The sequence below is a fragment of the Rhinoderma darwinii genome, chromosome 3 (genome assembly GCF_050947455.1).
Source record: "Rhinoderma darwinii isolate aRhiDar2 chromosome 3, aRhiDar2.hap1, whole genome shotgun sequence".
Taxonomy (NCBI): Eukaryota; Metazoa; Chordata; class Amphibia; order Anura; family Rhinodermatidae; genus Rhinoderma; species Rhinoderma darwinii.
This window is the reverse complement of record NC_134689.1, coordinates 23,617,488-23,645,359: the sequence shown is the minus strand read 5'-3', so window position 1 is coordinate 23,645,359 and position 27,872 is coordinate 23,617,488. Positions and strand designations below refer to the sequence as shown.

Sequence of the window (27,872 nt, the reverse complement as noted above, 5' to 3'; positions counted from 1 at the left end):
TTCTTAGTGAATCCCGGATATTCTAAGCAAGCTATGACCTGCTACCAGAGAAGCCAAATAATAATCTGCATAAAAAAGAGGAGTATCGCGGACCCAATCTCATATATTACGGAGTTGACCAGCCAAGTAATATAAATAAAAGTCTGACAAAGCCATACCTCCATCAGTTTTAGGGCGTAGCAAGGTATTTAGTTTAAGTTTTCATCTGGACGAACCCCATATGAATTTAATAACTAAAGAATTAAGGGATCGGAAGAAGGACATAGGCACTGTGACAGGATAGCGGTAATTTGGACCATGATCTAAATTTATCTCCTAACTGTCCTAATAATGGGGCAATAGAAGTTTCGCCGGCATGTATATGACCAAGAACCATATGGATTCCAAGATATTTAAACTTGGAAACTGTTTCAAGACCATATTGTAAAAGTAATGGGCAAGGAGTGGGATTTCTTCCATGTATAGTATGGCCGATTTCTGCCAATTTACCCGTAGTCCTGAGTATTGTGAGAAAGTATTAAGTGATTGGACAGCTAAGTTGAATGATTTAGAGGGATTTCTCAAAAAAAGGACCATATCATTGGCATATAAACCCTCTACAGTCGTTTTATCCTTCCATGTAATGCCAGTGATTTCTGGTGAGGAGCGGAGTCTAATTGCCATTGGGGCCATTGTGTCTAAATATCTTCTATATACTTCTGTCAGCTGGCCATCGGGGCCAGGAGATTTACTCAAGGCCATATCTCTTATTGTGTCCTGAACTTCTGTCAGTGTAAATGGGGCTTCTAATCTGGAAACTTGCTAATTTGAAAGAGTCGGAAATGTGAGATCTTGTAAATATGTTAAAACATCAGTTACAGAGTAGGCATTAGAGGAGCAATATAACTCAGCATAGCAATTCCTGAATCTGGATGTAATCTTCTCAGCCTCTGTTAAAATGGTCCCATCAGAGTCCCGAATTTTCAGGACTGAGTTACTACCACTGTTCTGTTTAATTAGGTGGGCCAATAACTGAGTAGACTGGTTGCCCATCTCAAAATAGTATTGACAAGTGAAGAATAGCTGACGTTTAGATTTAAGGTGGAGTTGTCTTTTATATAGCTGTGTCAAACTTAACCAGTTAGTTTTATGGGCATCAGTAGGGTCAGTCAGTGGCGGATTATCATATGGGCGTTTCGGGCGGCCGCCCGGGGCCCGAGGCTCCCAGGGGGCCCATGGCAGCCCGAAACGCACATTATCCCCTAAATCTATTCAGCGCGCTAGCGCTGCTAACGGCCGAAGATGGGGAGGAGCAGGGAATTCGCCGGGATCCAGGGGTAGGACACGCCTCCCTGACAGTGCGGGCCGCCGCCATTGAGTAACAGAACAGCGACGGACGGCTGTTCTGTTACTCCAAAGCAGCAAGAGAAGAGCCGGCGGGCGGTCACCGGCGCTGAGGTCAGTACAGGATTATCCTCCTGCCCAACTGGTTCCCGACCGCTGGCTGTATTTTTACGGCCAGCGGTCAGGGACGGGTGCTTAAAACCCGAGCCATAGACTTTCTACGGCTCGGGTTTTAACTTGCTGCCCGCGCGATCGGGCAGCTGAATGTCGGGTCTCCGGCTGTCAGTGACTGCCGGGGACCCTGAGGAGAAGACAGAAGCAGCTTTCGCTGCTTCTGTCTTCTCCGATGTCTTCTTACACAGCGTTCAATGAACGCTGTGTACAGGAATAGAGACAGCAGCAGCGGCGCTGTCTCTATTCCTCCCGGTGATCATGTGACAGGTCACATGATCGCCGGGTGCCGTTAGTGGCAGACTGTTGCTGGGTCTTACTAGACCCAGCACAGCCCTATTAGTGACAATCGTCACTGTGAGAGGGCTGATTTCCCCTGTAACTGGGGCTGCTGTGCAGCTCCAGTTACAGTGGAAAAACATGGTGTAAAACAAAGAGAAAGTAGATATAAAGTTCCCCAAAGGTCTTTTTTGACCTTTGAGGATCAGAACATAGTAATAAAAAAATAGTAAAGTGCAAAAAAAAATAATAATAATAAATACACATAAAATACCCACCCCAAAAAAAACGTTCCCCCCCCGCCAATCATTGTTGTAACGCTAGCGCTGACCCAATTACCCTAATATAGACATGTAATATATTAAAATTTACGGTAGACAATGACGATCACAGATAAAAGGTCTATTTTAGGGTAAAACAATGTTATTACCAAAAAAAAATAGCTGAAACGTAAAAAAGCTTATTTTTTTACTATTATTTTCAAACTTTATGAATAAAAATTCTAAAATGGCAAAAAATGTGTGCATAAAAACGATAAAAAACGAAACCTGCATTGTCTACGGAAAAAATGTCGCAAAAATAACGTCGGTTTTATTTTTTTTTAATAAAAATGTGTGTTTGGTGCAACTTTGTAATTACGTTTTATTAAAAAATATTTTCACTTTTTGAGATACAGCTGCTTTGTATCCTGTATCCGTCAGGTCAGCAGGACTGACGGGATCAGTGAAACGGGCCCTGCGCTAAATTATAATCTTAGATGTGATAGATTTGAGGTGGATCCTGCGTGTCACTGATCCCGTCAGTCCTGCTGACCTGACGGATACAGGATACAAAGCAGCCGTATCTCAAAAAGTAAAAATATTTTTTAATAAAATCAATCAATCACACTGATACACAGACATACTATATATATATATATAATTATAATATAAAGTTTTTAAATGTGTACATAACCTTGTGGCACTATATACAAGGGGGAGCGCTGTGTGGCACTATATACAAGGGGGAGCTCTGTGTGGCACTATATACAAGGGGGAGCGCTGTGTGACACTATATACAAGGGGGAGCGCTGTGAGGCACTATATACAAGGGGGAGCGCTGTGAGGCACTATATACAAGGGTGAGCGCTGTGAGGCACTATATACAAGGGGGAGCGCTGTGAGGCACTATATACAAGGGGGAGCGCTGTGAGGCACTATATACAAGGGGGAGCGCTGTGAGGCACTATATACAAGGGGGAGCGCTGTGAGGCACTATATACAAGGGGGAGCGCTGTGAGGCAAGGGGGGGCTGTGTAGTGCTATCCACCGTGGTATGTGTGTGGCGCTCTTTATAGGGGGGGCTTTTTGGTGCTATTTACAAGAGGGGGAGGGCTGTGTGGCGCTCTCTACAGGGGGGCTGTATGGCACTATCTATAGGGGGCTGTGTGTAACGCTCTCTACGAGGGGGATGTGTGATATATAGAGGGGGCTGTGTATGGCGATATCTATGGGGGTGTGTAATATCTACAGGGGCTGTGTGTGGCACTATGTACAGGGGGCTGTGTGTATGGTGTTTTACAGTGTGTGGTATTATATTCAGGCGCGCAGTGTTTGGTGCTATTATATTTAGGGGTACACTATGTGGCACCATGATAACTTTATTTTCGTTTATAGGTGTGGAAATGTTGGAAAAGTGAGGAGACGTCTAAGTGGCAAATTCTGCAGAAATGAGTCATGGCCGGGAGAAGTCGTCATGAGCGCTGGACCGGATGGAGAAGAAAAGAGGAAAAAAACTACTAGAATCTGAGACGTCGTCACCTGTGAGTCACTAGATTTATAGAGAATCTGTCACCTCTCCTGACATGTTTATTATAGGAAATCCTTGTATTTCACAAAAAGTCTTTCTGCAGTCCAGGACTGATAGACAATTCCCCTTGTCAGGAGGTTGTGTCCCTGCACAGTGTGATACTGTCAGTATGTAGGGACACCGCGCTGTGACAAGGGGAATCGTAACACTGTTAATGCTTGCCCAAAAAGGTAGTGTTAAAAATAGTTACGGTGAGGAAGGGGGGCCCAAGTTTGGGTAACAGCCCAGGGCCCATGGTCTACTTAATCCGCCACTGGGGTCAGTAATGTATTGTGCCTCTGCTGCTGCCACCTGACTTTCCAAATCTCATTCTAATTGAGCGGAGATTTTTTTTTAATAAAAGAGACGGTGGATTTTAAACAGCCTTGAAGATAATCCTTGAACGAATCCCTACGTAGAGTATGTGATAGAGATGAATCATTAATGCATAAAAATTGGTCAATTTGATCTGGTATACGGTCAGATGGGCCAATAAGTTTTAGCCAGAAGGGGTTTTCCAATTGGCCAATATACGTCTACCAGGGAAAGTTAAGTTTAGTAATACTGGACTATGGTCAGACAGACCTCTACCATCATGTGCTACTGATGTGACATATAGAGAGACATTAGGGGAGACAAAACAATAGTCAATTCTAGACAAATTATTCTGTCCCGTCGAGTGACCGGTGTATTCTACCTCATCAGGGTGGTGTGTTCTCCATAGGTCCATCCAGTCCACACTATTGATCAGCTGATATAAAGAAGTAGGGTGTATAGAGGGGAGAGAGTGGCAAATCTATCTAAGGATGTGTGCATGACTTGATTAAAGTCACCCATACATAAGATAAAGGAGGTAGAGAATTGGTGAGCGAACGTAATCGCCGCCTGAATAACATATAGATTGGCTTGTGGGGGATTATAAAGACATGAGACCACCTATGGTCTAGTGTCAATTTCTGTATAAACGAAGACAAATTTCCCATCTGGGTCTCTGCGGGTTTGAATAGGATTCCAATGAACAGATCGGTGTGCAAGAAGAGAGACCCCTCTGGAATATGAAGTGTGGTAGGAGTGGCAAGACCATTGTACCCAGGATCAGCTGTGAGATAAGTTTCTTGTAGGCCAACAATATGTGGACTGGGTCGCCTTAAGTGGGAAAAAACTGATGCCCGTTTATGAGGAGTACCCAAACCACGCACATTCCACAAGACACACGTTAGAGTCGACGACATGTATATATAGGTATGGTAAGTATATGTATAATCCTGAATATGAGTAATGGTCATGAAGAAAAGGAGTATATAAAAGACATGACAGTGATTATAACACAATTTCGTAGCATCTATGACATAGGCTAAGATCAAAACAATAAAGAACCATATTAAACCAGTAACATGGAACAGTAACCGTGTAACCCTGTAAAAATGTAGTTGCAGGGTGAAATATAGTGTAGAATGGGGAATGTCCGACTAAGATATTGTCAGACATGTGACTACGCATACACAGTATTATAATAAGCAGATTAGACATTAATAGGAAACCGGGCCACACAACATAAGGGTGAGTCGTATACCGGGACCTACATTAAATCTCTGAGACATAGATACATGGTAACAGGAGGGAAATACAGGAATGTAAAATGATAAGCAGTAGAATGTACATAAGTATACAGGTAACTCGTCATATATATTCTAACCGCAAGCACCAAGTAAACTTCCAGAAGATGTAGCCAACAAAATCAGTGTGGCAAAAGTTCAGCAGGTCAAAAGTGTAGCTAAAGAAATATCCTGTGTGTAAATCCAGGTCACTCTTGTGACGGCCTGCATTTGGAGCCATTCAGTTGCTTTCCGTGGACTGTAAGAAGATCACCTTGCCATCAGCGACTATACGGAGACGAGCTGGATACGCCATAAAGTAGGGAATTCCGCGATTTCTATATCTCCTTTTTACCAGAATGAAGGTAGCACGCTATTTCTGTAAGTCCGCTGAGAAGTCAGGAAAGATGGAAATGGTAGAGTTGTTAAATTTCAGCAGCCCTTTCAAGCGGGCAAGACGTAGGACGGAGTCACGATCTCTTTAATTCAGTAGTTTAGCCAAAAATGGCCGTGGGTTGGCACCTGGAGGGGGAGGTTTAGCCGGTACTCTATGAGCACGTTCCACTACAAAGCAGGAGGAAAAGGAGGCGTCTCCTTATGTAGTTTTGAGCAGGTTTTCTAAGAATGATTCTGGAGCTCTGGCCTTCAGCCTTCTCAGGGAGACCAATGATTCGCAAGTTATTGCGACGTAGTCTATTTTCCAAGTCATCCAGTTTGGACTGACAAGCTTCAATTTTACGAGAGGCAGAGGAAATTGTAATTGTAATTGTGAGAGGATTAATCTTGTCTTCTGCACGGGATACTCTATCCTCTATTTCCTATGCGTCCGTGCTAATTCTGCATGTCCTGGCGCAGTAAATTGACATCAATTTTTATTTCTTCAGCTTTACCTGTCAAGGAGGTGGTACAGGTAGTAATGGCCGACAACAACTATGTGGAAACCTGTCGCAAAGTAGGTTCAGGATCTGTATCAGGGTCAACATCATCTCTGGAATGAGAATCGCCTCCCCTTAATTTCCCCTGTGTAGAACGTGTTGAGCGAGGAGTAGACATATGTCCTGCTTGGTCTGTATGAACAAACTCTTTCAGTCTATCCATAGTAGGCTGTAGTTTGGATTTGTACATGCCTGTCAATAAAGAATGAGCAATTCACATGTATTTGTACTGGGTGCAGGCCCAGGAAGACAAGATATATTAGTGTAAAGTAGACGTGTCCATCCAAATAATAAGTCTGATCAACGTGATAAGTGATCAAGAAACGGCAATGTCGCAGCTACACAGGAAAGAGTACCTCAGGTAAGTTAATGGATGTTTTCCCGCCGCATGGTGACTCCCAATATCAGGGAGTGTGCAGGATATGTCAGTAGTCCCAAGTTGTTGCAGGAGCCAAGGTTAGGCACTGTAAGGAGAATTAGGAGGATATGTCGGACACCTGCGGGAGCTCCGGAATCTGCATCCCACGCTCCTGAAGTGGTGGTGCGGACTAGGAACTACTATCCCGCTGCAAATCGTCACTCAGCTCAGACGGGAGAAATTATGTCGTCCTGCAGGGCAAGGAGATCGTCCCTTGTGCAGTAGTGCGGGTTATTCGGCGTAAGCAGGGGAAGAGCTGGAACTGATCGCCGACAGGTGTATGTAGTTTCGGCACTAGCTCTCTACACGAGGTGAAGCGGTGATGTGGCTCAGGTGATGTATATCAGGCCGCCAAATGCTGCATGTCATAGTTTCCAGCCAAAAGGGGGTACCAGAACGGGTCAGGAGTGTTGCTGGGTGTAAGGTGGTCCAGTATTAACCTATAGATATCGCATAGGTATGCTCTCAGCACAGGATGAGGTCAGGATGTATAACGGTCCCCTGGAAAGCGGCCTAAACACGTCCGTCCATCTTGGCTGCCGGCCACACCCCCCATATAGAATGCTATTTACCTCATTTTCAGACTGAAGACGTCCAAAAAGATTAAATTTCCCACGCTTCCCTGAATCCTGGGAGCGGGCAGGTAGATGTTTCTGTGGGACAGAGAAAAAAAGTCACATGTGATCTATCTATCTATCTACGTATTGACATATCTACCGCTATAAACCCCCCATTGTATCTTAGAATTATAAATTAGTCACATAAACTAAGGGATAAAATATAACAAACAACTTCGTAGCTGCAGGAAATAAGTATGAAATCAATAACAGAACACATAATCTCACCTTGCCGAAAAAATCCCAAAAGCTCTTTTTCTCCGTTTTGGGACGTTGTATTGTGATCTACAGAGAAAAAAAAGTCACATGTGATCTATCTATCGTATCTACCTATCTATCTATCTATCTATCTATATATCTACATAAAGGGTTTGTTACCGTCACATAATACCCCTTTCTGACCAAGTGAGATGGCATTTTTTCCATATTCACCAATCCATTTGAAGCTATGGTCGGTTCCATTGTTTTAGGAGCAGAATCTGGTTGAACAGGAAAAGCCTGCCAAAGAGAAAACTGAAGTGAATAGATGTGTTTTTAAAAAATTTTTTTTAGTTAATATCCAAACTTCCACCAGTATATCCAAACATCCTTTCGATGCATCAAAGCCTCCCCCAATGTATCCAAACATTCCCCCAACCCTGACTTTTCTGCATCAAGATAAAACTAGAAGAAAATGTAGAGTAAGAGAAATGTTACCTTGCTCCTGCAGTCCCGTCTCCAGGAAGGTTTCCATGTCCTTGCCGGGATTTTAAACTCTCTTACTGGAGTGTCAGGGATGAAATCCGAGGCCCCAGCGAGATATTGCTGTGAAAAAGACAGAAAAATGAGTTTCCTTCAGGTGAATGTTTTTCTGTAGATCATGATTTAGATTTGTGTATAGGGGAGAGATCCATTATGATCCTATGTTTATATATAGACAGCACCTGACCCTGTGGTAATGCACGGAGAATCAACTACCACCAATAATTCCCAATAATGCACATGGCCATAACATTACAATGTCCATCAAGTGGCCAACAATAATGGGAAAGTGTGTCGGACATGAAAGTGAATGTCTAATATGCTGATGCAGCGATAAGCAGAATACTGGAGCCAATTCTGACAGTCTGTATTCTCTAATTAGGCCCCATGCACATGACCATAGATTTAGTTCGTAATTACGGACCGATTCATTTCTATGGCCGCCGGACAATTTCGCGTTTAATTACGGGAAGGTGTCCGTGCCGTAGAAAGCCTCCGCAAAACATAGGACATGTCTTATTTTCTGCTTTTTACGGACCGTGCCCCCATACTGTATAGATGTTTCTGTGGGACAGAGACATGATTTATGACGTCCGTATCACCTAACAGTTTATCACAAGTTGTTGGATCACAATAATACCATAAAACTCCTGTATCTTTAAGAATCAACACAAAAAAATCCATCTTCTTGAAAACATACTAATAGTTGAATTGGCTTTCTATGTAACAGGCCCTGAGGTGAATATTTGTGAGACAGAAAAATTAGATTGTGAGCCCCATTGGAGACAGGGACTGATACTACAAGCTCTGTACAACATTGTGGAACATGAACAGAAAATAAATAAATGATCCTTAATCTTCATAAACACAATATATATTGGATTACTTACAACGAATTTGGCCATTTTCTGAAAATTTTCACAGTAATACAATCAGTAATATCAGTATCTCACTCTCCTCTCCTTCTCTCTCTCTCCTACAAAAACCCTCAAAGAAGTTAAGCCTGAACTCGGAATATTAAAGCAGTTGATCGGTGACATCAGAGTAGGATGTGACATCACAGGGAATACCTTGGTTACAGGGCAGTGATATTATAACGGGCTTCATGACATGGCAAGGACACGATGTGGAGATTAATAACATTTCAAAAACATCAGAGATAAACTGTCAAGTTCTAATCCCGCCGCCTCAGTCTTGTCACTGTACAACTATAGATACAATGACTTTAAGTAATGAACTGTTACATTGTAACAAATAATGGAGTCCTGTTCTGTTTATAGCTTATAAAAGATACATTTTGCTACATTGTCACTATACACATTATAACATTATGCTTCCGTTTACATGGTGAGATTTCTGCCTGCCATCACTTTGAAATTGTCATGTTAAATCATTGTTGCCCTCACATATTAGGCTGCTATTCTGTTATACAGCATCGGGTACGTTTAGGGTCAGTTCACACGTTGCGAACGTACTGCGGTTTTTCCGCAACGGAATTCGTTGCGGAAAATACAAAGCAAATATAATAGCAGCAAAGTGGATGAGATAAAACAAATCTCATCCACACGCTGCGTATATACTGCGAGGAAAAAACGCTTAGTAATTGATCTGCGGTGCAGAATTTGATTCCGCAGCATGTCAGTTGTATGCGTAAACGCTGCTTATTTGTTGCGGGTTTTCCCTATTGAAAACAATGGGGAGGTAAATCCCGCAAAAATAACAGTTGCTGCGTTTTTTGCGACAGGTTCAGATAAAAAAAAACATACTTACCCAGAAGTCTGTGTTCCTCCCTCCAGCGCGGTCTCCTGGGATGACGTTTCATCCTATGTGACCGCCGCAGCCAATCACAGGCTGTAGCAGCAATCAGATTGGATGAAACATTATCCCAGGAGGCCGGCCTGTATAACGTCCGAGGGCCGGTCTCATTGGATGATGCTTTATCCCATGTGCCTCCACTGCAGCCAATCACAGGCTGCAGCGGTCTCCTGCTAGCAGGCCGGTTAGTGCAGCGGTTTTCCGCAGCGGACATTTCAGGCGAAAACTGCACCACAGTTTGATGCACTTTTTCGCCCGGAATTCCCAGCGGCGCACAGTGCAGATACGCTGCGTGCTTTTACACAGGATATCCACCATACAGTTGTTCCTATTAGGCCTTATTCACATGACAGGGATAATCGGCCGTGTGGTGAACGTTTTTTCAACGGCCGCGACACGGCTGAATTAAAATCAATGCTTGTCTGTTTTTTGCGGGAAGAGTAGTCGTTTTAATGGCACCAGTTATTGTACCATATTATGTACCGGGGAAGTTTTAAAAAAAAATATTTTGTGGAGTGAAATGTAAAAAAAACCAGCAATTCTTTCATTGTTTTTTAGGTTTCGTTTTACAGCGCTCACCCTGCTGCAATATAGCGCACTAATGTTAATCTGCAGGTCAATATAATTACGGCGTTACCAAATTTATACTTTTTTTTTTAATGTTTTACTACTAATTATTGGAAAATTCGTTTTGTGTCTCCATATTCTGAGAGCTATAACTTTTTTATTTTTCCATTGATGGAGCTGTCTGAGGGCTTCATTTTTGCGATGCGAGCTGTAGTTTTTTTTTTGTATACCATTTTGGATACATGCAACTTTTTATTCCATTTTTTTGTGGGAGGCCGGGTAACAGCAATTATGACGTGTCTTTAGTTTTTTTGCGCGTTCATTGTGCCGGATAAATAACGTTATACTGTAATAGTTTCGACTTTTACATATCTGGCATTGCAAATTATGTTTATTTTTTTAATGTTTACATTACTTTAAGGGAAACATTTTTTTTATTTAATTTTGACTTTTTTTTCGTCCCAGTAAGGGACTTGAGCTTGCGATCGTATGATGCTGGTACAATACTCTACAATACTTATACATTGCAGTGTATTGTTCTTTCAACAGTCCCCTATTAAACGACCCTCCAGTTAAAAACTAAAAAATAACTATAAACTGCAAAATTAAAGTTAACATACCTTGTGGCCTTCTCCTGCTTGTTCCCGACTCCATTCCCACATTCTGGTCCAAGATGGCTGCCGCTGTCTAAGACTGGCATATGGAGAGCGTTGTCTGCCAGTCTAAGATACACTGACGCCCCTCCACTGCCCTCGGATGGACTAGCGCTGATGACACCAGATATGTTAAGTATAATTCTGCAGTTTATAGTTCATTTCTTGTTTTTTACTAGAGTGTTTGCTCTAAAAAGGCTTAATAGGAGCACCAAGCCCACGTAAACCCCCCCAGTACATGTACGTCAAATGTCGGGTAGGAGTTAATGATTTGGGGAATTTTCTTTGGCGTGACAAGTCATATTTTGTCAAGCACCATTTTTGGGTAGATATATAATAGCGTTTCATTTATTTGAATTTTTAAGTATGAAGCATAGTTTTTCACCATAGTTTGTCATACCTTTTTACAGCGTTTACCGTTAAAATGATTAGATAGAATATTTTTATTGTATGGGTTAAAAACATGTTAATTTTGTATTTTTTTGCGTTGCGGCTGGATTTTTTTTATTGGTTATTTTATTTACAAGTACTATCATATGTCTATACAGTATGACAGGTTATAACTGACTGTGCACCTAAGGTCTGCACTGAAAGATAATATTACTAGTCCATTATTGGGCCCAGGGATGACTCGATTTCCTAGTTAGTCCCGGCGGCTGTGCTGCCACGTCTGACAGGGACAGAACAAAATGAGTCCCCCTCACATTCTCCGCCCTGCAATCAGCACTGATCGCGGTGCTTTAATGGTTAACCCCTTGGTGCCTCAGCGATTTTTCATTTTTTCCCTCCCCGCCTTCCAAGACCAAGAGCCATAACTTTTTTATTTTTTCATCAATGGGGTGGCATGGAGACTTATTGTTTGCGGGAGGATTTGTAGTTTCTATTGCCACTATTTAAAGTACCATATAATGTACTGGGAAACAGAAAAAAAAATGTTTGTGGGGCGGAATTGGAAAAAACTGTGATTCCTCCATTTTATTTTGTGTTTCGTTTTTACATCTTTCACCGTGCGGTAAAAACGACAACTTAATTTTATTCTGCTGGTCAATACGATTACGGTAATACTAAACTTATATAGTTTTTTTATGTTTTACTGAAGGAAAAATATATATATTTACAGGACGGCATAAAATCGGGAGTAGTGGATGTAATGTGGCTGGAGGAAGCGGAAGAAACAGTACCGGGAGGTCGCCATACTTTGAAAACATGGAGCCATATTGTCCTATATTGTTCAACATAGAACCAGGAAGTACTTTCTTTACAGCCTCCCTGTTTGGTGCCATATTTTGGTGCTATACTAGGTGCTTATAGTCAAATAATGACCATATAGTACCATATAGCAACCACACATTACCCAAAAATACCAAAGGTCACCATACTTTGCCAATTTAAAGCCATGTTCTTTCCACATAGTGCCAAATAGTCCCAAAAGAATGCCATACTTTGCGCAAATAGTTATTTACAGTCCCAATTTATAGCCTACAGTACCAACATTGTGCCTAGTCACCTAATCACAGACCAAACGCCATTTATCTCGACTATTACCTATATAATTGGATGATCTGCATGATGTCTAACTGTTGGGTGTAGCGTCCATGGCCACGGGCTGTCGGGTTTACTCACCTCCCCGCAGCCATGGATCCGTGAGCGCCGATCCCCATCTTCTTCCTAGGAGACGCCAGCGCTCACTTCCGCTACGGTCTGCTGTGTCCCATAGGGACAGCGTGCGCACAGTAGGAAATCATCATCATCAACTGCCCATGATTTCCTGGTCTAGAAGAAGGCCCCAGCCCTTCTGATCCTTGCCTGAGCGTTGTCAGTGTATCCCAAGTCTGTCTTGCAAATGGTCCCTTAGTGTTTCCCGTTCCAGTTGTTACCCGTGCACTGTTACCTGTTCCTGTATCCCATGCTGTGTTCTTGTGCCTACTAGTTGGAGTCGTGTCTACTGCAACTACTGTTGCCTTGCCACGTCCTGTCATCTGCCACGTCCCGAGGGATTCGCCACGTCTTGCGCAACCTGCGGAACCTGCTGTCATCCGTCACGTCCTGTGTCATCTGCCACGTCCGGAGGGATTCGCTACGTCTGGCGCAACCTGCTGCACCTGCTGTCATCCGCCACGTCTGGCGTTACCTGCTGCACCCACCTCCATCTGTGCCAGAGTTGCAGCCATTGTCTGGACTATCGAGGTACACTTGTGCGGGACTTTGTATTCTGGGGTTCCTGTTGTTTGGCCAGCTGCCTCCCTGTTACGGCGGTGCGGCCTAGTGGGTCCACATACCCACAAACTGTGACATTGGGGTTCTAGTTTTCAGAAAATGGGGGCCCTGGACAATTTCACAATTTGCACCCCTGCCATTGGCTTTCGCTATTTTAAAGGTCATTAAGGCTGCCGGCTCTGTTACAGGAGGCACCGCTGCTGCCACTGTTATAGGGAGGGGCAATGGACCTATGAAGAGAGTAAAATCAAAAATATTGTCAACAATCCAACGGACATTTTCTTTCATATGCTAAATATCTACGTTACAATCGGACCGTGATCTCCTACATCCTATACTGCTATTGAGAGACTATACCCAGGGCCGGCTCCAGGTTTATGTGGGCCCTTGGGCGACAGAACCTTAGTGGGCCCTTTTGCGGTACAACTAGAGCGGCGGCAGTATAAAGGCAGAAACATAATGCCAGAAGGATGTAACTAGAGATGAGCGAACTTTTCAAAAGTTTGGTTCGGCGTGTTCGCCGAATTTCACAAAAAAGTTTGATTCGGACCGAACTTCCGTGCGCCGAGCATGCTAATGTCCACGCTCCTCTCCTGAAATATTCTGTGCTGCTGTGAACTCTGCTCTTACCATTACGTAGCTCTCAGTCTGTTACCTCTCCTCCACTCCTGTCCTCAAGAACACCTTCACATGATTGGCAAGTCACCACCGCGCACAAGATCCGCACGCTCATCTCCTGAAATACTCTGTGCTGCTGTGAACTCTGCTCTTACCGTTACGTGGTGACTTGCCAATCATGAAGGTGTTATTGAGGACAGTAGTGGAGGAGAGGTAACAGACTGAGAGCTACGTAATGGTAAGAGCAGAGTTCACAGAAGCACTGAATCTGCACGCTCATCTCCTGAAATACTCTGTGCTGCCTTAAACTCTGTGGACAGGTCAGGATCCTGTTTCTTTTAAATGCTGCACTGTAGCGCAGCCTTATATAGTGAATCGAGCGGGTTCCCTAGCAGCATTTAAAAGAAACAGGATCCTGACCTGTCCACAGAGTTTAAGGCAGCACAGAGTATTTCAGGAGAGGAGCACGGCCGGCCACAGGCAGCCGGTCGTTTTTCCAAGCCGTGCTCCCATTATGCACACGACCGTAAAAACACCCGTTATTGCGGGTCGTAATTACGACCCGCAATAACGGGCTCATAGACTTCTGTTACCCACGGGTACCTTCCCGTTTTCTCACGGGAAGGTGCCCGTGCCGTTAAAAAAATAGAACATGTTCTATTTTTCTATTTTACGGGCCGTGCTGCTATAATTAGGGTATGTTCACACGACAGCGTCCGTAACGGCTGAAATTACGGGGATGTTTCCGCCTGAAAACATCCCCGTAATTTCAGCCGTAACGGCATGTGCAGGCGCTTGAACGCCGCGTCCATTACGGACGTAATTGGCGCTGCTATTCATTGGAGTCAATGAATAACGGCTCCAATTTCGGCCAAAGAAGTGACCGGTCACTTCTTTGACGCGGGCGTCTATTTACGCGCCGTCATTTGACAGCGGCACGTAAATATACGCCTCGTGTGAACAGACAAACGTCTGCCCATTGCTTTCAATGGGCAGATGTTTGTCAGCGCTATCGAGGCGCTATTTTCGGGCGTAATTCGGGGCAAAAACGCCCGAATTACGTCCGTAATTAGTGCGTGTGAACACACCCTTGGGCAGACGTTTGACTGTTTACACGAGGCGTATATTTACGCGCCACTGTCAAATGACGGCGCGTAAATAGACGCCCGCGTCAAAGAAGTGACCTGTCTCAAATCCATAGCAGCGCCAATTACGTCCGTAATGGACGCAGCGTTCAAGCGCCTGCACATGCCGTAACGGCTGAAATTACGGGGATGTTTTCAGGCGGAAACATCCCCGCAATTTCAGCCGTAACGGACGCTGTCGTGTGAACATACCCTTAAAATGACAGCACGGCTCGCAAAAGCGGCCGGCTGCCCGTGGCCGGCCGTGCTCGTAATTACGAGCATGGCCCGTAAAAAAAAAAAATAGAACATGTTCTATCTTTTTAACGGCACGGGCACCTTCCCGTGAAGGTACCCGTGGCTAACAGAAGTCTATGGGCCCGCTATTTCGGGTCGTAATTTACGACCCGTAATAACGGGTGTTTTTACGGTCGTGTGCATGAGGCCCCGTAATGACGGGTGGCTACATGTGTGCACCCGTCATTACGGCAGCGTTGCTAGGGGACGTCAGTAAATAGTCACTCTCCAGGGTGCTGAAAGAGTTAACTGATCGGCAGTAACTGTTTCAGCACCCTGGACAGTGACTACCGATCACAATAAAGAGTACTCCCTGCTTCCTCCAGTGCCTTGGTGACGCGTCCCTCGCGACATCCGGCCCGACATTCCTTGATGCCGATGCAGCCCATGTGAGCGCTGCAGCCAATCACGGGCTGCAGAGGCCTCTGCAGCCAATCACAGGCTGCAGAGGCCTCTGCAGCCAATCACAGGCTGCTGCGTCAGAAAAGAAGGTCGGACTGGAGGAAGAAGAGGGACTCGTCACCAAGACAACGACCAGGTACGTATGAAATGCTTTTTATTTTATTTCTAATCAGCAGCCTCTTTTCTCTATCAGTTATTGATAGAGATAAGTGGCTGCCGATTTGTATAATATTTTTGACCGGGTTCGGTCAAAACGGGTTCGGCCGAACCCGGTGAAGTTTGGATTCGCTGCGAACCGAACTTTTCCGGAAGTTCGGACCGAAACCGGGTTCGGTTGTCCCGGTTCGCTCATCTCTAGATGTAACCATGGATCACTTACCATTCACATGTAAGTCATGGGCCAATGAATCCAGATAGTGCCGTTTCTACGATGTGTGAATCTTGATGTACCTGTTACATGGAGGTTGTGATTTCCGGAAGACCTGGTATCTGTAGGCTTGAGTATTTCAGTACCTGGAGGAATTAGAGGTAAACGTGATGTTAATAAACTGCCTCTACCAAAACCACCTACACTGTCCCTAACTGGGCACCAACCCCCCAAAAAAGGTGACCTTTAAGAAAATAGTTATGGTTCAGTTTTGGTGCCACCTTTCTACTCCCTACACAATAATACCTCCCTATGTGCTCCCACACAGCAGTAAAATCCCATTTTTGCCCCTAAATAATAGTAGTTCTCTTTCATGACCCCATATATTAGTTGTGTCCCTATATATTAGTAAGGCGCCCTTTGTGTCCCTATATATTTTTTAGGTCTCCTTTGTGCCCCCATATATTAGTTAGGCCCAGGGGCGCTGCTAGGGTCTTAAAAGATCAGGGGCACAAGCCCTGACACATATATTTACCCCCGAAAAAGAAATAAACTTTTACATACATATCGGAGATAGCATATCTATAAGACTAAGGCTCCTATAGCTACACCGCTGGATAGAATTTTTTTACAGGTTCAGATGTTGGACTACTTCGGATTCGAGGACTACTTCGATGACGTCGTTTTTTTATTCTCAATAAAATGGTTAACGAGGGTTGTGTGGGGGTTTCTATTTACTACCGCCTTGGTAATGGCTGCTGGCTGATTGACAGTATCCATTACTAAGGCGGGGTTAGCGTTAGCCGTTGCAGAGGCTAACACTAACCCCAATTATTGCTATCCACTAGGGGTACCAGGAAAAGCCGGGTACGATCCATTACCCGACTAGCTGTAGCGATAGGCTGGTGTTATTAGACTGGGAAAAGCCAAAAACAGTGGTTCTTCCCACCCTGGTAATGCTAGCCTGCTGCTACAGTATTGTATCTGGCTGGTTATGAAAAATTGGGGGGAACCTCTTGTCGTTTTTTTCAATTATTAAAAAAATAAATAATAATAATTGAAAAAAAATGACGTAGGTCCCCCCCATTTTTTGAATGGATATAACACAGCAGCAGCAGGCTAGCATTATCAGGGTGGGAAGGACCACTTTTTTTGGGCTTCCCCAGCCTAATAAGACCTGCCTGTGGCCGCCCCAATGACCGACCATCGCTACCGGCTAACTTTAAGGCAGCCCTGGGGGCCTCCATTAGGCCCCTGGACTGCCATAACAGCCATCGTCACCCCCTCCGATCTCGTTGCGGGGGGGATGAGCTGTCGGAGCCAATTGACGGCATCATTTGAGGGGTTAAACATTCAGGAACAGTGCGATCACTGCTCCTGGCAGTTAGTCCTGAGTGCCGGCTGTAAATACAGCCGAGGCCCGCAGCATATGGAGTGCGCTCAGAGCGTGAGCGCACTCCAAAGATCACCCCCCCGGACCAGGACGTACCGGTGCGTCCTGGTTCGCTAAAGGGTTAAAGTATTTTTATAAGGGAAAAAGTGGGTTTTTAATATTTTTTTATTTGGGATTTTTATTTATTTATTATTAACTTTATTAAACTTTTTGATAACTTTATTTTTAGTCCCACTAGGGGACTTCACTATGCGATCTTCTGATCGCTTTTATAATACACTGCAATACTTCTGTATTGCAGCATATTATTCCCTGTCAGTGTAAAACCTCAGGCATGGCTTAGCAGGCATCCACTACAGGCAGACCTGGGGGCCTTTGTTAGGACCCCGGCAGCCATAGAAGCCGTTGGTACCCTGCGATTGCAATCGCAGGGTGCCGATGGGGTGAGAGAGGGAGCTCCCTCCCTCCAAAACCACTTTGATGCGCCGCTAGCTATTGAGCGCCGCATCTAAGGGGTTAAACGGGTGACATCGATGTTAAAATCGATTCCATCCGTTAGTGCAGGTGTCCGGCTGTCTTTAGACCGCCCAACACTTGCTTTAGCCGGCACAGGACACCTGTGCCGGACTTACGTCAGAGCTCCGGGAAAATAATTCCCCTAACGACCGCCATGAGAAGGCGTATTGGTGGTCGTTAAGGGATTACAGCACAATATACTGATCTATTGTATTTTTGTGTAAGTAGCCAGAAAAGAACATTGGCAGAATAAACAGTACAAAAAAAATCTGAAATACTCAATCATATCGAAAATTCTGCGATTTATCCAGCAGAAAACCAGGTCATGCTCTATAACCCAGCACCATCATTCTAAGTGGTCAGTTTTTGGATGGTTTGTTATTTTAGAGAGAAGTTAAACACATTATTCAGTGACACATGAGGCAGCAGTATAGAGAACGTTACTGTGACCCATACCTGACGGTCCTAAACTATCCAGTATGTAATGTAAACCTTCTAAATTCAGTATTACATTATATCAGAAAGGGTCCATCAGCATCCAATGACATCATATCAGTGATCTACAAAAACTGTCAATAAATAGATTTCCCATAGGGTTCTTTGGGTTCACCAGAGGGAATTATTCTAAGGACCACCCTCCATCTATACAGAACATGTGCACTTTTAGCTTAATCTTAGTTGTTATCACTGCACACACAGGACATGTCACCAGTAATGTCTAGTAGGTTATTTGTGAATCAACTAATAAGAAATAGACCCTAGTGGCAAGACATTGGCTCCAAAGTCCCCTGCAAATGGGCTTGGCCTTTGCTGGACCATTGGAGCGCTGTTATATTAGTAGCACATTATAGTGTCAGAGCCTGGGCCAATCGGAGGTTCCTCTGTTGCTCCGTTGGACCTGTCAAACCCCTTTTCCTAACATTATACCCTTTCAATATCGATATACTATCAGTTTAAAATTATAAATATATTTAAACTCGAAATCTTTCTGATACCAAGCACCAAAAGGTTTTCTCCAGACGAGAGACAGTTTTGGAAGTAGGAGCTAGGTTCTCATTTTTTTTAATGTAGCTCAGTTCTACTACTAATATATCTAAACTGTAAGTTGGTATTCGAGGGAGAACATACACTTAGAAAAAGTATCCCCTTCCCAGTGCTCGAGACCATCTTGTCTAATATAATTCAGGAAGAGTAGATGTTCCAGTTCACACCATCAGTCTTATTGCTCTATAGCAGTGGTGCAAAAACAGGGGTCCCATGCAGATCGTGATGGTCTTAAGCTGTCTCTGGGACCCCCTATATTTCGGGACTTTGTTTCCATAGCTACCACAATCTACAACAGAGATAGCTAATACGTGACCACATTGTGTCCTCTCTCTGGAATGCCGAAAGGAAGAGCAAGACATTCCCAATGTCTCAGGCCCCACGCACACGACCGTATTTTTCATCCGTAATTACGGGACCATTCATTTGTATGGGCTACAGACACCTTTCCGTATTTTTACTGATGTGTGTCCGTTCCGTAAAAATGATCCGTAAAATATAGAACATGTCCCATTCTTGTCCGTAATTACAGCATGGACTCCCAATAGAAGTTTATGGGCACTTCCGTAATTACAGACGGCTGCGGATGTGCACCTGTAGCTGTCTGTAATTATGAAAGCGTTGCTAGGCGACGCCAGGTTTTCAGATGTTGCATATCATTTGTGGTTTTCTTCTACTTTTTGCGGATCTGTAAATACAGATGCATTATGGACCGTATTTACGGACATCGTTCCGTATATGCGGATGATTTACGGATGACTATAAATGACTACGGATCCGTATTTATGGACAGTATTTACGGATGGATGAAATCTACGGTCGTGTTCATGGGGCCTCAATAAGTAGGACTCCCAGAATTAGAACCCTCACCTACCAGACATTTATGGCGTATACTGTCAATATGATATCAATGGCTCAGATGGGAATACCCACTTATTCACAAGTAAGGACAAGTCAGAACATGGAGTCCAGTGCAGAGAAATTGTATTATACCCATATCAATTAGGATGAAAAATGGAAAAAAACGAAATATTGATTTGATTGTCAATATTTGACCTTAGTAAGTGGCATAACAAACAGTGATAACGCCACTGCTATATACTATGTACACTAATGTGCTCCCCTAGAAACACATCGACCACTTCTGATCTGGAGAAATTCAATGTTTTAGGCCTCATTTACACGAGCGTGTGCGTTTTGCGCGCGCAAAAAACGCAGCGTTTTGCGTGCACAAAAGGCACTTGACAGCTCCGTGTGTCATCCGTGTATGATGCGCGGCTGCGTGATTTTCGCGCAGCCGACATCATAGAGATGAGGCTAGTCGACGTCAGTCACTGTCCATGGTGCTGAAAGAGTTAACTGATCGGCAGTAACTCTTTCAGCACCCTCGACAGTGCATTCCGATCACCATATCGAGTAACCTGTTTAAAAAAAAAGAGGTTCGTACTTACCGAGAACTTCCCGGCCGTTGCCTTGGTGACGCGTCCTTGGTGACGCGCCTCTCTTGACATCTGGCCCCACCTCCCTGGATGACGCGGCAGTCCATGTGACCGCTGCAGCCTGTGCTTGGCTTGTGATTGGCTGCAGCTGTCACTTGGACTGAATTGTCATCCCGGGAGGTCAGACTGGAGGAAGAAGCCGGGAGTTATCGGTAAGTCAGAACTTTTTTTTTTGGACACGTTCACGTATATTGGAATCGGAAGTCACTGTCCAGGGTGCTGAACCAGTTTAACTCTTTCAGCACCCTGGACAGTGACTGTCTCCTGCCGGGTTCGGTCCAAACAAGTTCGGCCGAACCCGGTAAAGTTCGGTTCGCTCATGTCTAAGACACTCCGTTCGGATGTTTGTAAACAGAAAAGCACGTGGTGCTTTTCTGTTTACATTCAGTTTCACAGCTCTTGCGCGAATCACGCAGTTCGCACGGTGGTTTTCACGCACCCATTGACTTCAATGGGTGCGTGATGCGCGAAAAACGCACGATTATAGAACATGTCGTGAGTTTTACGCAACGCACTCGCGCTGCGCAAAATTCACGCATCGTCTGCACTGTCCCATAGAGTAATATAGGTGCGTACGACACGCGTGAAAAGCACGCGCGTCGCACGTGCGTATATTACGCTCGTGTAAATGAGGCCTTAGAGTAGAAAACAAAAGACAGCGGAGCACTTGAGGGGTTAAAGGATTGTAACGGATTGAACATTTTCATGATGTCATCCAGTCTTCAACACCACGTTCCCCTATTGAATATCTACCAGATATAAGAACTCCCCCTTATCTGGATGTAATCGAAAATCATTGAAGCTCCATGAAATGGCTATGCAGTGACTATGTTTTGCTTTTGGTAATAGAGTTTGGGTCTGTGGGATCCTGTGGGCCTCAAATATCAAAATTGTTGGCGATAGCAACTAATCCGAGTTCTTCTTTACTCTTTCCTATGTATTTTATATGATGACAGTTCTCTTGTGATGGTAATAACTATGAGGGAAAAGTTACTGTTTTTTCCAGTTTTAATTAATGAATAGCGGTTGTCTGGAAAAGGTGACGTTTTTGGCCCAGCATAGAAGGCCCGCGCTAAAAGGGTGGTAAATTTTTGTTTTGAGATGAGACCCATACCGGCCATAGATAATAAATAATCTACTGTGTATGGGCTGAACCTGGTGGTTGGTAAAATAAAGGTGAACAGTTTGAATTTTCCTGTCCTATCCTTGTATCCTTCTAGATAGCCATATATACAGTATGAATAGCCAGGACTGTAATCCAGGGGCCCTATAGCTACATTTTTAATAGGGTCTGACTGCAATATGAGCACATTCAGCAGCGAGTTTAGAGTATGAAATGTGCATGTGTTACGGCCACGTACCGGAATGCGGACTCTCTAAGTTGCAGGCTAGACTGGGGTGCAGAGTCTATGGTATCCCCTGGTCTTCACCCTTAACCCATTAGTGACCACCCATTAGTGTTTTTACGGCGACCACTAACGGGCTTTATTCTGCTGCAATTGCCTTTTTACGGCGCTGCATCAGAATAAATAAACAGAGCAGGGAGCCGTTAAATCTCCCTGCTCTCAGCTACCGGAGGTAGCAGAGGTCTGGGAGCAGCCATGCTCGAATGGGCGAGATCAATATCAGTATCGATCTCACCTATTTAACCCCTCAGATGCGGCGCTCAATAGCGAGCGCTGAATCTGAGTGGTTTTAGAAAGGGGGTGGGAGCTCCCTCTTTCACCCTACCGGCATCCTGCGTGTGATCGCAGAGTGCCGGTGTCTTCTATGGCAGCTGGGGGTCTAATAAAGACCCCCAGATCTGCCGCTAGTTAATGCCTGCTAGGCCATGCCAGTTTTACACAGACACGCAGTAATACACTGCAATACAGAAGTATTGCAGTGTATTATAAAAACGATCAGATGATCGCATAGTGAAGTCCCCTAGTGGGACTAATAAAAAAGTTTAAAAAAATTTAACAAAGTTAACAATAAATAAAAATGTGAAAAAAAAACAAAACACATTTTCCCCTTACAAAATGCTTTATTATTAGCAAACAAAAAAAAGTTACACATATCGCCGCATCCGTATCGACTATAAAGTTATTACAATATTTAACCCGCTCGGCGAACGCCGTAAAAATAAAATGAAAAACAGTGCAAAAATTACTGTTTTCTGTGAATCCTGCTATAAAAAAAATGTGATAAAAAGAGATCAAAGAGTCGCATGTACTCCAGAATGGTACCAATAAAAACTACAAGTCGTCCCGCAAAAAAAAAGCCCTCATACAGCTGCGTCGGTGGAAAAATAAAAAAGTGGCTCTTCAAATATGGAGACACTAATAGTAGTAAAACATAAGAAAACTATAAAAATTTGGTATCGTTTCAATCGTAACAACCCACTGAATAAAGTTATTGTGTTATTTATACCACACGGTAAACGGCATAAATTTAGGCAAAATTTCTGTTTTCTTTCTATTCCCCCCCAAAAAAGTTAATAAAAGTTAATCAATAAATAATATGTACCCCAAAATGGTGCTATTAAAAAATACAACTTGTGCTGCAGAAAACAAGACCTTATACAGCTATGTCGACGCAAAAATAAAAGAGTTATAGCTCTTTGAATGAGACAATGGAAAATTTAAAAAAATAGCCTGGTCATTAAAGCCTAAAATAGCCTGGTCAATAAACAATTAAAGTGGTTGTCCAGTTTTTTTGTGTTTTTTTTTTACTTATTTGTAGAATAGGAAATCATACAGTTTCAGAAATTCTGCTCACAAACAATTATTATAGCGCATGAGGCCCCTGTCAGTGGAATGGTACAGCCCACATATCAGTCCTGTGTAATGTATCCACAGGCTAGCGGAATATGACTAAACATGACGCTAGTCATGTGACCGCCACATATACATACACACACACACACACATATATATACACACACACACACACACACACACACACACACACACACACACACACACACAGGGGCGTAACTAGGAAAGACTGGGCCCCATAGCAAACTTTTGACTGGGGCCCCCCCTCCCCTGGGTATCACACGACCCCCCCCTGTAGATAGTGCCTCCCTATAGATTCCGCCACACAGCGCCCCACTATAGATAGCACCATACAGCCCCCCTGTAGATAGCGCCATACACAGCCCCCTGTAGATAACGCCATACAGCTTACCCTGTAGATGACGCCATTCAGCCCCCGCTGTAGATAACGCCATACAGACCCCCTATAGATAATGCCATACAGCCCCCAACCCCCCCCCCCAAAAAAAAAAAACGGCCTATAGTTTGTCCTACAAGAGACATGCATACCCTATCCATAGGATAGCGGATACCTGTGTGATCGCTGGCAGCGATAAGGAGAATGGGGGACCGAAAGTCCCCCGAAGTTCCCCATGACAAACCTCGGACTTCCGGGGTCTGCGCAGTTCAATAAAAATGAAAGGAGCGCTGGTCACGCATGCGCACAAGCGCGACCGGTGCACAATTCATTTCTATGGAGCTGCCAGACCCCAGAAGTCCGAGGTTTGTCATGGGGAACTTCGGGGAATTTTTGGTCCTCCGTTCTCCTTAACGCTGGGCTTCCCAGCGTTCCCACATGTATCCCCTATCCTGTGGATAGGGGATGCATGTCTTTTGTAGGAACAACCCCTTCAGTGGCATCGCGCTGTAGCAGCCATAGTGGAGCCTCCGGCCATGGTCACTACGGCTGCTTACGCCACATTATATATATATATATATATATATATATATATATATACACACACACAAACACACACATATATATATACATACACACATTATATATATACATACACACATTATATGTATACATACACACATTATATATATACATACACACAGACATATATATATATATATGTAACGTCCGTGGTCGCTGACCACGAACTCCTTCCATGCAGTCGATGCCCTTCTCTCAAGAGATGTCTGCACATACGGCCGTCCTGCTCCACAGTGACCACCAGGGTGCGCTCACAAGCTCAGTCCAGACTTAAGAATCTAGAGCGCACGCATGTTGGTGATTTGAGCTAATTGCTTCAGAGAACCCTGGGCTATAAGAAGGTCCCAGCCCCATCCTCCCACGCCTGAGCTTTGTTGTGTATTCCTAGTCTGTCTATGGGATGGCCTCCTAGTGTGTTTCCTGTACCTGTACCTGTTCCTGTTCCTAGCATTCCATGCCTTCCTGGTCGAGCACTGTGCTGTGCCAAAGTCATGTTGTGCTGTATACACGTCTGACCTGCTTCACCTCACCTGACGTCTAGCTGCTGCCTAGTCCCAGCCGAGCCTGCCCTGCTGCTGTTTGAGCTGCCACAGACACCTATACGAACTATAGACTTTCACCTGCGCCCTTTTGGCCAGCTGCCACACCGCCAAGGTGGTACGGCCCAGTGGGTCCACAGACCCTTCGTGACAATATATACACATATACACACACACACACACACATATACACACACATATATACACACACACACACACACACACACACATATACACACACATATATACACACACACACACACACACACACACACATGTATACACACACATGTATACACACACAATGTGTTGGGACTAGGGATGCATGATGCATAGAAACAGCGATACTGTTTCGATACTTTGAATCCCCAAACAGTTTGATACCGTTATTTCATGTATTTCGATACTTAGCTGTGCGGCCACACAGCTCAGTATTGTAACACATGAATGTATGAGAGCGGTGCTGCGGCTGTGTAATACAGTCATTGCCCCGCTCCGGAGTCCTGACAAGTGCGCGCGGAAGATGCACTGCAGAATACCCCCATGTTCTCTGTCTTCACTAATGAGCGCTGGCACTGAAGACAGAACATGGCGGGCGCTCTACAAAACACCCCCATGTTCTGTCTTAGGTGCCTGCGCCGCCGCTCATTAGTGCAGTGCCGGCCACATCTCCTCATGCTGATTGTGCGCGCACTTCCTGTCAGGAGCGGGGCAATGACTGTATTACACAGCCGCAGCCCTGCTCTATAACGGCGGAGATCAGAGGAACCTCTCATCTCTGCCGCTATTCTCCTGAATGCTGCGATCACAGCGGACTGCAGCATTCAGGGGAAAATGAGAAGGGGGGATGCCCATGGATCGCGTCACAGGGAATTCCTGTGACACGATTGAGGAACATACCATATATAGGCAGACAGCCCAGGGTCCATTGAAGGACCCCAGGGCTGTCCTACCATATTTCCTGTTGTTAGGGCATACTTGGGTATGTCCTAACAACAGCCTGTGTGCTATCCGTGCACAGGGTAATGTACGGGCACATCAATATATGCCAGTACATTAAAGTTTAAAAAGAAAGTAAAAACAAAGTAATATTAAATAAATAAAATGCACACACTATTTTTCAAATAAGTCTCAATACATAAAATATACACATATTCGGTATTGGTGCGGCCGTAATAACCTGCACAACAATTTTTTTGCGTCATTAATGATGTGTACGCTGTAAAAAAATAAAATAAAAACTTCTTTCTTTCACTTATTAATGTGGGGCACGAGGTCTGATGAATTTAACCTCCATGTGCCTCACATTAATAGTAATTAACCCCATCATGTACCTTACACATTAACCCATTATGACTGAGAAACATGATGGGGTTAATTACTATTAGTGTGAGGCACATTCAAAATTCAATAACACGTCGCGCCTCACATCAGAAAATGGAAGAATTTTTTTTTTCTATTACTGTTGGCAAAGTATCGTTTTGGTATCGAAATCGCAATACTACACAAAGTATCGGTATCAAAGTTCAAATTCTTGTATCGTGACATCCCTAGTTGACTATGGTGGAATAATGATAAACATTTACTTCACTGCCTGTATTCACTGTCTCTAGATGATTTATAAAATAACTGCCGGTCTCTAGGGAATGTTGTCATGTTGTTAATAAAGTTAAAAAAAAAAAAACCTCCAGTGGTAACACGACTTTCCATGTCTGCACCCCCCGCCTGACTGTATACCACACGCCGCTTCTTTTATATATACTGGACTTACTTATTGACCTGCTGCCTTGTCTGCGCTTAGAAAAAGCCTCCATCTTGATTCTTAGATTCCCTCGGCTTCCTCTTCCTGTTTTGCTATCTTTCCCATGATGCTTCATCACAGAATCACATGACCAGCTAAAGACCATACCATTTCTGCATGCTGGGGGACACTGTGATTATCATTCCCTCTATATTCTCCTAAATAAGCTGAGAAACCATAAGTATACAGCCAGGGGGGCTGCACTATATTCTTCTACATTACACCGGTGTGACAGGAAGCTGTCTGAGTATCAGTGGTGGCTGATGATAGACATTTCTGTCCCGTCCCCCCCCCTGTGTATAACTAGTTTGGTGCAGGAACTGCTGAAGCCTGTGATAGGTGACACATAGATCTCCATAGACTCAAGCAGAGAAAGTAGTCACCGAGCTGGATTCACACAGCTGCTAAGCAACCATCCCAGTCCGATATATAGAGAGAAGCAGAAAGAAAAATAACAGAGAGACTGACACATGGAATACCATAATGGTACATGGGAAAGTTTAGTTTTGTCCGGAGTGTCACTTTAAATAAAAAAACAACACACAGAGGAGACAGTGAGAAGAATGTAAGAGCGGCTCCTCACAGACAGTGACGCACATGATGATGAGACGCTGCTCTAGGTTCAAATACTTTATAACTTCTGCTCCTCAATAATCTATTATTCACCTGTTATATACCTGGACAGTGTTACCTGAATGCCAGTGGTCACTTGAGGTGGGTCACATGACTGTCCATTCAGTTATCCTATGGGTGCTTTTTTATTGACAAATCTGTGGGATCTACCATTTTTTTCTTTTTAGACAGAGACAACTTCACTGATATAAGAAATGTATGTGAGCAGAATTTTAAATACATGTATATTATAAATCTGTATATGATTTTTTATTCTAGAAATAAATTAATAAAAAAACTAAAAAGGGAACAACCCCTTTAACCCTCGCGAGAAGGTGTGGACTTTGCTGCAGGAGTATTTCCAGGTTGCAATCCCCAGAATAGTCACGGATTGGCAGAGGTGGAGCAGCTGGCACGAGGCGTGGTCAGGAACAAGTCCAAAGGCTGTCACCGATAGATCAGTCAGGAACAGAAGCGACAAAATAGTGACACAAGTGCACAGGGAACTTAAAGCCGCCAGGAAGGCAGAAACGTAATAACGAGGCAATGCATGGCAGGATGATGTCCTTTTAAATAGGCTGCCAGGCCTGATGTCATCTTCTGGTGCTGGTTGCTTTGGCTGTACTGTGTTTAGAAGAGCCACGGCCCTAACCAGCAGGAAGCCAGCAGGCATGACAGAGGGAGACGAGATGCTAGCATCGGGCAATGTGAGTAACGTGATGCCACAGTGCACACAGTGATGACACAGCATAGAGATAATGCAC

At 44.2% G+C, this 27,872-nt stretch overlaps 1 protein-coding gene across 7 annotated transcripts in view; it reads right to left on the bottom strand.

The window, feature by feature from the left end:
* LOC142748833 (uncharacterized) overlaps positions 1-26,549 on the bottom strand; it is a 51,786-nt gene extending 25,237 nt beyond the window's left edge. For 3 of the 7 annotated variants that reach the window (XM_075856127.1, XM_075856130.1, XM_075856129.1), the window contains exons 1-5: positions 8,797-8,929; positions 7,862-7,969; positions 7,544-7,663; positions 7,394-7,450; positions 7,121-7,201 (exon numbers count right to left, since the gene is read on the bottom strand). In XM_075856127.1, coding sequence (XP_075712242.1) covers positions 7,121-7,201; positions 7,394-7,450; positions 7,544-7,663; positions 7,862-7,969; positions 8,797-8,811 — 381 coding nt within the window. In that variant the 5' untranslated portion in view covers positions 8,812-8,929. Of the gene's footprint in view, positions 1-7,120; positions 7,202-7,393; positions 7,451-7,543; positions 7,664-7,861; positions 7,970-8,796; positions 8,930-12,832; positions 13,389-15,978; positions 16,113-26,466 lie in introns of those variants that run through there. The other 4 variants (XM_075856125.1, XM_075856126.1, XM_075856128.1 and 1 more) reach the window with 2 other exon arrangements.
* Positions 26,550-27,872: the final 1,323 nt, after the last annotated feature.